Here is a 10,574-nt window from a genome sequence, read left to right as displayed (position 1 = left end):
GGGGGGGGGGGGGATTCCCAAGACTAGTGCAGGATTTTGGTTGGAGCATAGAATGGACCAATATTAAATTGGCTTCAAGGAATCATGATCATCAACAAATACATTTTACTTTTGTGCACAGGGCTTCCCTGAACCCTTGTTAGCTGTATCTTATTGATGATTCTTCATGTACCGTGTGCCCTTTAATGGCCCTGGGCACGTTTCTTTGCATGTTCTGGGAATGCCCCCCTGTAGCAAGACTCTGGCAAGTGTTGCCTCAGAGCCAACTGTGTTCGTGTCAGTGAGGATGCCTGCGACCATAACAACTCTGCTACTGAACGACAGTTCTTCCTTTCAGATTCCTACAAAATTGTTTAGTTCTTACTGGTCTAATGGCAGATATGACAATGATTGCGATATGCCTCAAAGTCTAAACATGATATGTGCATTAAGCAATGGGTTTCACTTCATGATGTTATCCATATGGAACTGTCAACAGCCCGAATCAATGGGCAGAAAGAGGATCATGTGAGCCTGTGGCTTGCAGCGGCTGCAACATTGAAAAGTAGGCTGTGATCCGGGTTTCTAGGTTTTTTTCTAGTGTGTATGTGTACTTATGCTACTCATTACCTATTGGTCCAGCCTACAGGGATCCTGTGAACGGGTGAGGTGTTTTATTTATTTTTTAAAATGTTGTTATGATGTTTTTTGTTTGTTTGTAAGGGAGTTAAATTTCTTTCTTTGTGTGGTACACATGTATACCATGTTGTTCTGCGTTTTTGTCTTAAATACATAACATTTTTATTAAAAGAAAATACATTTCAAGTATTCCGACATCCCTCGACATTCCCAGGTTACGTGCCCAGGACCAGATTCCAGGAAGTGATTCAAAAATAAATTCATAAAGTCGAGCTGAATGCTTTATAAGACTATTCACCATCTGCAGATACGTATATTTTGAACACATATCGGGTACAGTGCAGGTTTACCTTTAGCGTGACGAGCAGCGTGACCGTCTCCACTGAGTAGTAGCCTCTGTCAACGTAGTCTCCCATGAACAGGTAGTTGGTGTCTGGAGACTTTCCTCCAATCTTAAACAGCTCCATCAGGTCGTGGAACTGACCGTGGACATCGCCACACACCGTCACAGGGCATCGCACCTGAGGAGGCAAGGGAGGGACAATGTAAAAAGGTAACTGACAGTAATAATACAAAAAAAAAAATCCTGCAGATTAACAAACAAGTCATTCAAATGGCAAACTTCCTTAGAGACCAATAGAACTTACAGTTTTCTTTTGGTCGTTTACTATACTATATCTTCTGCAGATTTTTTTTATATTTAATCCACTTATTAAACACAGTGTAGTTAGCTGATATCCAGGCCAATACTTCATTTTCCTTCCGCTATTCATTATTATATTTAGAAACTGAATGGGATCGAGAGACAACTTGTACAATGGGCCAGTTTGGCACATTTTAAGCTAAATCATCGCTAGACAATAGTCAATGTATTGCAAGAGCTTTCTGGCAAATGTGTGAAATAAGGTGATGGGCCAGTAACACAAACACTACAAATAGAAACCCTTTGGATACCAAAATCTGGTGCTTTTGGGACAAAGCTTCATTTCGAGACTCCTTTATGTGTGTCATCCCCTCTATCTCCCCCTTTATAATATATCTCTCTGATAAAAGCTAAACCAGCCCAAAAATAATTTTAAAAAATCTGTCTGAAGAGATTACCCAAATACAGAAACTAATCCTTTCTGTGTTTTGGAACAGTGTAATAATGGAGCCTGTTGACAGTGTACACTAGAATGTCGGCCATCTGCAAATCAAGACGATTAATGTGCTGGATAAACAGACACTTTGTTCTCAGAAGAAAGCCCTTATTCAGATCACTGACTTAACGAACAGTTTCCTCATGATTCAATTTCCACATTAGAGAACAATTTTAACGTCTTGTAAACAAAAATAGGATGATATTATATCCAACAATGAAACAAATATGAGAAAACTAACACCCAAAACAAGGCTTTTAAAAGTTAAAGGTTAACACTAGATTGACTAACTTTTTTTGTTTCAATTCTAGGAATATATTGTATAATGCTTTTAAATGTTTTCTGGCAGATTCTAAGAAAGGACTGAAAGCCTGCAGCTCAGCAGAGTGTACAGTGAAAACAAGGTGGGATATTGTTCATGTTCTGCTAATAACGTGCCAGAGGGAACAGGGTCAGCCTCTAGAAAACATTTGGGGTATATATATATATATATATATATAAATAAAAAAAGACATCTATTGTATGAATCAAACCAGAACTATTATTAACTACTAAACTTTAAAGATATGCTGTGGTTTCTTCAAAAGGAAACAACTCTCATCTTGGTGTTTGTTTGTACCAGAGATGAATGTGACTATGTGACTAAGTTATTCTGATTTTAAACCATCTTCTGAGTCTGAAAAGTCTGTAGTTGTGTTTTGATATGTCTCAGTCCACTCCAAGCGTATTCAAAAATATTTAACAAAGAAAAGCAATTTTTTGGTAAAATAACTAAGAAAGGTATTGGTCACCAATCATTAAGAGTTTACATTTTATTACTTCAATATCATGAGAAATCTCACCTCCTGAACGTTGGATTCCTTGGTCAGAATCTCCTTGGCCTGGAGAGGAAACAAACGCACAGACTGCTTATTGAAAATGGTGACATTTGTAAGACCTTTTACTTAAATGTGATCAGGCAGACAGAATGTTATATTAAACTCTTGAACCAGACACGAACAGTAAATCATGTCACTTGTCTACGTTTAGCCTCTATGACAGGCTGACAGGTTATTTTGAGGTGTTGAAGGATCTGTGAACTCAAAGGACACCATCGATTTAAATTACTTGGCCGTGGAAAAAATAGGTTTGCTGATGAAAATGGAAAAAAAAAATCGTAACTTCGGACCACAGAAAGCTACAATGTTTGCTTACTTTCTACTAGGTTCCACCTGTTTTTGATCAATCGTCTGTTAATAACATGTCTAAAATATTTCAGAGTACAAGAAAATGACTTGTTTAAATCAACTGAACAAAACCCAAAGATATACATTTAAAGTGAATACAGATAAAAAGCTAAATTCCTCACATTTAATGACAATGGGCTAATTTTTATCCTGAGCATCTTAAAATGTATTGAATAAGCTTGATAACAACACGTTTCTTTCAATTGTATTTGTTCTATTATATCTACATAAATTTCAATGTATTTATCTTAAGGGTTATCAGCCATTTCAACCAGTCGAGATAATGATTTATTATAGCGAGAAATATTTATTATACATCATATTTAGAGTTCCACCCCACATTTCTTTTTTCATCTAGAATCTTGGTTGTACATCTTTAGATAGTCTAGGTTAGTTTTAGTGTTTCTTTACTCTTCTTTTACGTTTTGTTTAATCATTTGTTTAAACAGGGAAGGCTTACAGTCCTCCTCAATCCGTTTTATTGTAGTGTTATGTGTAAATACATTTCATCTAAACTACTGAACAAACTAAGGTTGAGTTTCTTTTATCTGTTTATCTGTTCACAATGACCCACCATTTTATTCCCCATATTCAGGAAATGACCTGTAACCTTCCAGTAATACATTTTAAACCTGTTACTAAATCATATATTATGAAAAATTATGAAAAGGTCTATGATCCATAAAAGCTACCGGACGAGTAATCTTTATGGTGCAACACTGAAGTGACGTCTGCAATAGGCTTGTCAGGTTTATGCAATGAAACGGTTGATCGATAAAGACAGGGCGCGGTGCACATGATTACCTTAATTATTATTAATACACGATCATTTTTAATACAGATTAAGAGTACACAACTCCTAAAATCTAACATTAACCGAGTCCTGATATTTGCGCTAAATGCAGTCATGTTAATAGACAGGAAATGAAAATGGGCTCCGTCTAATAGCTGGTATGATGTTAAAGATGCGAATTCTCGGCCTGCCTGACATCAGACGACGGTGGTCGGATGATTATCGTAATTATCATCGATATAATGGGTCTGATATTACACTTAACAATAATTGAAGGTGAACGATAATATTTCGCTGGTTAAATGCTTTTAAACATTAACAATCTGAGGATGACTGATGAAAATGGGGCAAGAATAGCCGCCTTGCCTACCAGAAATTAGTCGGAGCCGTTTTCACAATCTAGGCCACACTGTGAGCGAGGCCGACTGGGTCAAAAATACAAACCGGATAATTGTAAACCAACTTACCTTCTCGCAGAGTGTCCGGACTTGGTTTTCCGATAGCTGCTTACACTCATTTAGCTGTTCGATCCATTGGTCTAACTCTTTAGTGAATGATTTGTCTTCCATGGCAGCCGCGGCGGTAGCTCACTGAGCTAGCTGTGTTAGCTGAAACAAACTGGCCTGTGTCTCAACGCTAGCAGCTCTCTAGCCTTTAGCTCGTCGTATTGTTAACCCGATCAAGTCCCGCCAAATCGGTCGGAAATTCAACGATAACACCTCAAATAAACGAGCCGTTTACTCAACTTCTATCATGATAAACTACCCACGTCAAGTTACCAACGCTAAAAAACAGGTTATTTCAGCCGGGGGAGTGAAAAGGGTCGAATGTCCCCGATGCGACGGACCGTAGCGGCGAGAGGCAGCGGCGTCGCAAGCGGCTAGCCGAATAGCTAAGAGAGCTAGCTACAATAACATCCGGGTATTTCAGTAGCGCGCAGAGTGAACGCACCAGCGACACTGCGTGGACAAACCGCAAAATGCAAGACCGTTACAATGACAAGTCGGACAGAACAGGGGGGCACTTTTGAAACAAAATCCTATGACAAATAAACTACAAATTACATTTTTTCCAATTCACTACATGTCATCTTTGTTTGTTTTTTTATTGTTTTATAAAGCCATTCTGAGTATCTAGGAAAGCACTATATAAATTAAATGTACTATTATTAAAACATGTTTTGTCTCATGTTCTTCTGACCTACGCTTCGATAAAACTTTCTAACTTCCTCAATTTTATTGTTTTGTTTGTTTTTACTATCAACATGTTATGTCTTGGCATTACTTATTTTGTTATCAACAACACCATCAGACAGCAAAACACAAATACATTTCACTCACATTATGCAAGACCTATTGGAATTATATTAAACACTCATTTTCATCCATGGCAGACATCGAAAACAATAAACGCACATAGTGCGGGTTAAGTTGGGACACTTTGTATAGACACAAAATAACCTTCCATCAGTCACAGACCACTTTAACAGTAATGAACATAATTTGACCACTGAACAGATGTCTGCCTACAATTGTCTTAGAGCTTAACCCAAATGTGACTGATGCAATTTGAACACCCTATACTTACTATTTTCATAAATGAAAGGAACATATTTGTAAAATTATTACATTTTCATAACTTACTTAGATTTGGAATTTGTTTTTGTCTGTCTTGACCACGTCATGTAGCAGAATCCCAAGTCAGTGTTGGGTCTTAGAGATGGAGACCCACCTGCAGGCTGTGCTGCACTCATCCGCTTTGAACTTGTAAAGGGAAATACATTAGACACAGAGAAAGACAGATAATGGCCACCGGACTATAGATAAAAATGTGTAGTTGTATTAAAAAGTAATTTTCTTATGAGTATATGAGAAGAGAAAGGGACTCTCTCTGCTCTCTTGCATGTTTATTGCTTGGTCCCTAATTACAATATTCCTGCAGTTGGAAAAGGGTCTTCACACATGTCCGCACAAATAAGCAGGCGTGTTGCAAGCTATTCTTCAAGCTTCACAATTTAAACATAAGGTAAGTCTGGTGTTAGCCCAATTGGAATTGGACTAGGCAATATCAGCTGAACATAATTGGACCAACACTGTTTACAACTTATCAAATCTAATCACTAAGCAAACTAAAGAGGGCCAAAGAAAAAATAAATACTAAGAGCCAAATTGCACCTTTGTGGTTAGATCACGGTCTACAGATAGCCTAGCATTCACAACCTACACACAATCTAAGACTAATAAAGATCCTCAAGTAGGAATACTCTATTAGAAGTAAAAGTCCTGCATTCAAAATGTCACTCAAGTAAAAGTACAAAAGTATTAGCATCAAAATATAGGCTACTTACTACTTACTACCAAAAGTAAAAGTACTTATTATGCGGATTTGTCCGTTTCAGAATAATTATGTATTTTGATTATAATGATTGATCCTTAAAGTGTTCTCAAAGCTGGTAAAGGTGCAGCTAGTTTGAATGACTTTGTGTACTGCAGGGTAGCTTGTGAATTTACTCCAGGTGGAACTAAAGTCTGATTCAACACTTGATTATATTTCACATCATTAATCCAAATCTGTAAAGTAACTAAAGGTACAAAATTAATGTAGTGGAGTCAAAGTACACTATTTACCTCAACATTTTACTTAAGAACAGAGTAAATGTACTTAGTTAGTTCCCACTTCTGGTCCTAAGATATTGCTCAGAAATGTAGAATGATGTTGATCTGAGTAACTGATTAGCATATTCTTTATGAAAAATACCATACTGTATTTAAAGTGAAGACCTGTGCTGATGTAAAAGGTATTGTGGAGAAGAAATATGCAACATGTTCAGGATTTACAATTTTAAAAGAACAACATACTGTTGGCATGCTGAGCATTAATGTAATGCATAATGTTTTTCTGGTATGGATACAAGTCTGTTTCAGTGGGGGTCTTGATGATGAGGCCGGCAATCAAAACCAAATGTGTATTTGATAAATATTTGTATATATATATATATAATATCATATCTTATTATTATTATTATTATTATTATAATACTTATTATATTTGTTTACTCTGCAATTTAATATGTACCTACCTATATACTCCTGAAGTCAGTGTGTGTGTGTGTGTGTGTGTGTGTGTATATTATGTTTGATATATAAACTCTGAGTTATACTGTTTTCATGTCTGTTTTAATGAACCAATGTTGGGAAAAGGAAAACCTCAATACAGCCGGTTCCTACCATGGATGTATTTATAAGAACAACATGGTTGTGAATCCATTAAATCAAGCGCACCTACCGGCTTCAACAGTTATTGCGTATGTGGAGCAGCCCCATGGCTGCGTGCTTTACGGCAATCAACCCGTATCTTTAGGTTCTCTTGATACATCCATGGTCTGTAGACGCTAAATCCAACCGATATCTGCAGTCTGCAGTCAGGCAACTAACAGAAACAGCCAACAATGGCTCATCTTACTGAAAACCACGCTGACAAAGAGAGGTGAGTTATTTTAATAGCTAGCTTTTTAGCCTAGCTTATGTTAAGCTAAAGCTAACAGCGTTTAGCCTTTCGCTCACTTACAGTAAAACCCCAGTATAGAATACCTATGATTTTAAGGATGACGGCTGTATAATTAAATATGACTTCCTTAATGCTTGTTACTGTATTGTGTTCTAATTCCTTTAGGACCACTCTTTAATTCGGCTTACATTTACTTACAATTGTAGCTTTTAATACAGCAAAAGAAATCTGATGTTCTTTGGGTTTACGTAAACTACAACTACTCGACGGTAAAGCAAAATGGGAGATTGTCATGTAAACTGAATGTAATGTTAGCTGAATTAACCCTCTTTACCACTACACTTTTAAAAAATGACAATCTCTAATGTGTTGAATGTACAGTCCCCTTCTACAAAGTATTTGTCAGAAACCGTGGCAAACGTCTTAAGTTGCCTGTTATTTACGTGAAGTGTGGCTTGTCGTCGCAGCCCTCGAGCATGACGTGTATTAAAGGTCCCTAAACCTCAATAGTTGCACTTGTCTAAAACTTTTCCCAACGACGTTTAATTACTTTTTAAAGATTGAGGACTATGGGGGATATCTTATAATGTTATGTCTCCATTAGCTTCTTCTTGTTATAGCTTCTCAGTCAAAGGTTTGGCTAACTCGGAGGGAGTTAGTCATTCAGACCAGCCTGAATGTAAAATACAGCTTCTGAAAAGTCACTACGAGCTCCTAAGGCAAGTCCATTAACTGTTAAGAGATGGCATTGAAAGGAAAGCGCTTTAGAACCTCAGATTATTATCATCATTTTATAATATTCAGGTTCTGATTTTAATTTGAAACTAAAAACACCACCAAATATTTACATATATAAACTAAGCACATGGCATGAATCTTTTCAAATGTATTTTTGTAAAATAATCAATACATTTAGTTCTGTTTTAGGCCTGTTATCTCAAAAGCTCTGAATCTTAATGTCCGTAACATAGTGAGTAACATGAGTTTTTCTGTGATCTGTTCCAGGTTCATCTGCATCTATCCCATCTACGTCAACAGTAAGAAGACGCTGGCTGAAGGGCGAAGGATCCCCACAGAGAAGGTTCTTACGCTTCACGGTTTCAAAATGTTTCAGCAGAACATGCAAGGAACTTTGTTTTGGTGCATAAAGAGTGGAAATTATTAGTGGACTAATTTATTAATCAAAAATGATTCCCAACTATATTGACACCGATCGTTTAAAGAGCAACTTGAAGGGTTTTTTTTTTTTTACTACATTTATGCTTAACCTTGCCTGAAAATTACAATTAAAAAATGTTAATGCAGGATTTGATATGTTTTACAAGACATAAGGGCAGGAATTCAGAGGAAAAGGAGCCGTTTTGAGCTCTGCTACTAAAAACTGCTTTTTTTTTAACGTCATACGTCAAACGCGTCATATTACGTCACATGGGGGAGTTAACTTTCTCGGACTTGTTCTCTGCCCAATCCGCGGTAGTAGTTTGTAGTTGGTTTGAGCGGTTGTGATTTAGTGAGCTGGTATTTTTTCGGTAATTTTACATTGCATTTCACCATTTGTAATCATGGTGAGCTTGTGTTTGTGCAGGTTGCACAAACTCCAGCCTTTCAGGACATCGAGTCCACAGTTTCCCTCACGGGAAAAGGACCGGAGCTAGCGTTCGTTCCTGGGTGCGTTGTGCATCCACCTCCCTGCAGCACATACCCCGTCTCCACAGCTTTATCAAGAAACCGTATTACATCTCTCTCCCCCCCTTCGCTGCTCTCTCTCTCTCCCCCCTTCGCTGCTCTCTCTCTCCCCCCTTCGCTGCTCTCTCTCTCCCCTCCGGTACACGGCACCCGTAGTGTGGAGTTAGGTAACGCTGTGGTGGCTGTACTGCTCCAGCCGTCTCCTTTGTGTTTGTTTGTTTCCCCCTGTCTGTGTTGTTTGTGTGGGCATGGTGGCTGTCACTCCTGGCTCCCGGCTCAACCTCCACTCACCTGCTGCAATCAGCTGTGCACCCTCCCTTTTCAACCTCTTCTGTGTCAAAACTAGCACTGTGAACCATGTTTATTCATACGTTAGACCGGCCGCTCTCCCCCTTGTTTCCCCATGTTACGTCACACGCGGGAGGTCACGTGCGGAGGCTTTCTTATGTGGAAGTGAAAATGTCTTACTAAAACGACGCCAGATGGCACTGTAGTGTATATTTCTGTATATTTTTTGGAAAATATAGTGTATTCATCATTTCCCTACACATTTATTCACTGGTGTCTCTAACCTGCAAGTTGCTCTTTAAGCCCCACGGACCCGGTTCCGGGGCCGAAATCACGTCATTTGCAGGAAACAACGTCTAAGGAACTTTAATATTTAATAAACTATGAATATTTTGTATCCATATAATGGAAAAAAACTAATTTAACTGATGTTTTTTTTTGTTTTTTAAATACACAATGCTAACATTGATCCTCTGAATTAGCCCCGAGCGAAAAATGCTAACCTATTACTGCACCGAAAATCACTCCTAGCTCCCTTATTACTTATCCTAGGTGCACATCCAACACATTGTTTATGATCGCAAGGAGACACAGCCCACCTCAACACTGAAAGATACAAACTTGCGACGTTATCAACAAAAACGTACATCAAAACATGTGGGGCTAGGTAGCCCACAACGCTAACATGGCTTACCTTCATCTTTGTCTGGTCTAAATTGGTCTTCAATGGCATTACAACGATAAAAACGATGCTGGAGTTAATCCATAGGTTAATATCCAATGTGACTGTGTCCCGTTTGAAATGTTCTGATAATTCATAAGCAATAAAACAGCTTTTCCGTTGCTTGATATCAGAGCAGGGATATTTCTCCCCTCTGCTGGAAGCTTGCATTCGCAGAGACGTCACCCTTTTTTTTTATCATGAGTGTGTGCGGGACGATTTCCCTTGGATTCTATTGGCTCTAAGGGTCAGAATGAGATGTCACATGTCAAAATCGAACAAGGGGGGCCAGAGATATGGAAAATCCACCCAAATGGCCCCAGAAGAGGTTTTTGCTAAATCTGTCTAAAAAGATCAAATATCACTTATTTTGCATCAATGTTGATACAGGGTACTTATTATATGTTGTACTTTGGATTCCTAAAGCTTTTAGTCTACTAACCCGTCATCCAAGGTTAGTTTTCACTATAACTTATAACGAAGTTGCTGGATATTGGATATTAAGGTTAGTTTTCACTATAGTGAAAACTAACCTTAATATCCAATATCCAGCAACTTCGCACAGCCATTGAAGAGGAGTGGACCAACATTCCACA

At 38.1% G+C, this 10,574-nt stretch overlaps 1 protein-coding gene across 1 annotated transcript; it reads right to left on the bottom strand.

Annotated features, from left to right (window-relative positions):
• Window positions 1-893: 893 nt before the first annotated feature.
• LOC104967487 (serine/threonine-protein phosphatase 2A catalytic subunit beta isoform-like) lies at window positions 894-4,681 on the bottom strand. The gene is made up of 3 exons (XM_010796957.1): window positions 4,244-4,681; window positions 2,600-2,638; window positions 894-1,139 (listed from the first exon to the last, which is right to left on the bottom strand). Exons 1-3 carry the CDS (start codon window positions 4,343-4,345, stop codon window positions 909-911), a joined length of 372 nt encoding a protein of 123 aa, XP_010795259.1. The 5' UTR covers window positions 4,346-4,681; the 3' UTR covers window positions 894-908.
• Window positions 4,682-10,574: the final 5,893 nt, after the last annotated feature.

Source organism: Notothenia coriiceps, unplaced genomic scaffold, assembly GCF_000735185.1.
Source record: "Notothenia coriiceps isolate Sejong01 unplaced genomic scaffold, NC01 NC01_scaffold00037410, whole genome shotgun sequence".
Taxonomy (NCBI): domain Eukaryota; kingdom Metazoa; phylum Chordata; class Actinopteri; order Perciformes; family Nototheniidae; genus Notothenia; species Notothenia coriiceps.
The sequence above is the reverse complement of the archived record's forward strand: the minus strand, read 5'-3'. Positions and strand labels throughout refer to the sequence as shown.

Coding starts and splice junctions, on each gene's coding strand:
- LOC104967487 (XM_010796957.1), bottom strand. CDS start 4,345: ATGGAAGACAAATCATTCACTAAAGAGTTAGACCAATGGATCGAACAG. Junction 2,639..4,243: donor TCCGGACACTCTGCGAGAAG/GTAAGTTGGTTT, acceptor TTTCCTCTCCAG/GCCAAGGAGATTCTGACCAA. Junction 1,140..2,599: donor AGGAATCCAACGTTCAGGAG/GTGAGATTTCTC, acceptor TTGCCTCCTCAG/GTGCGATGCCCTGTGACGGT.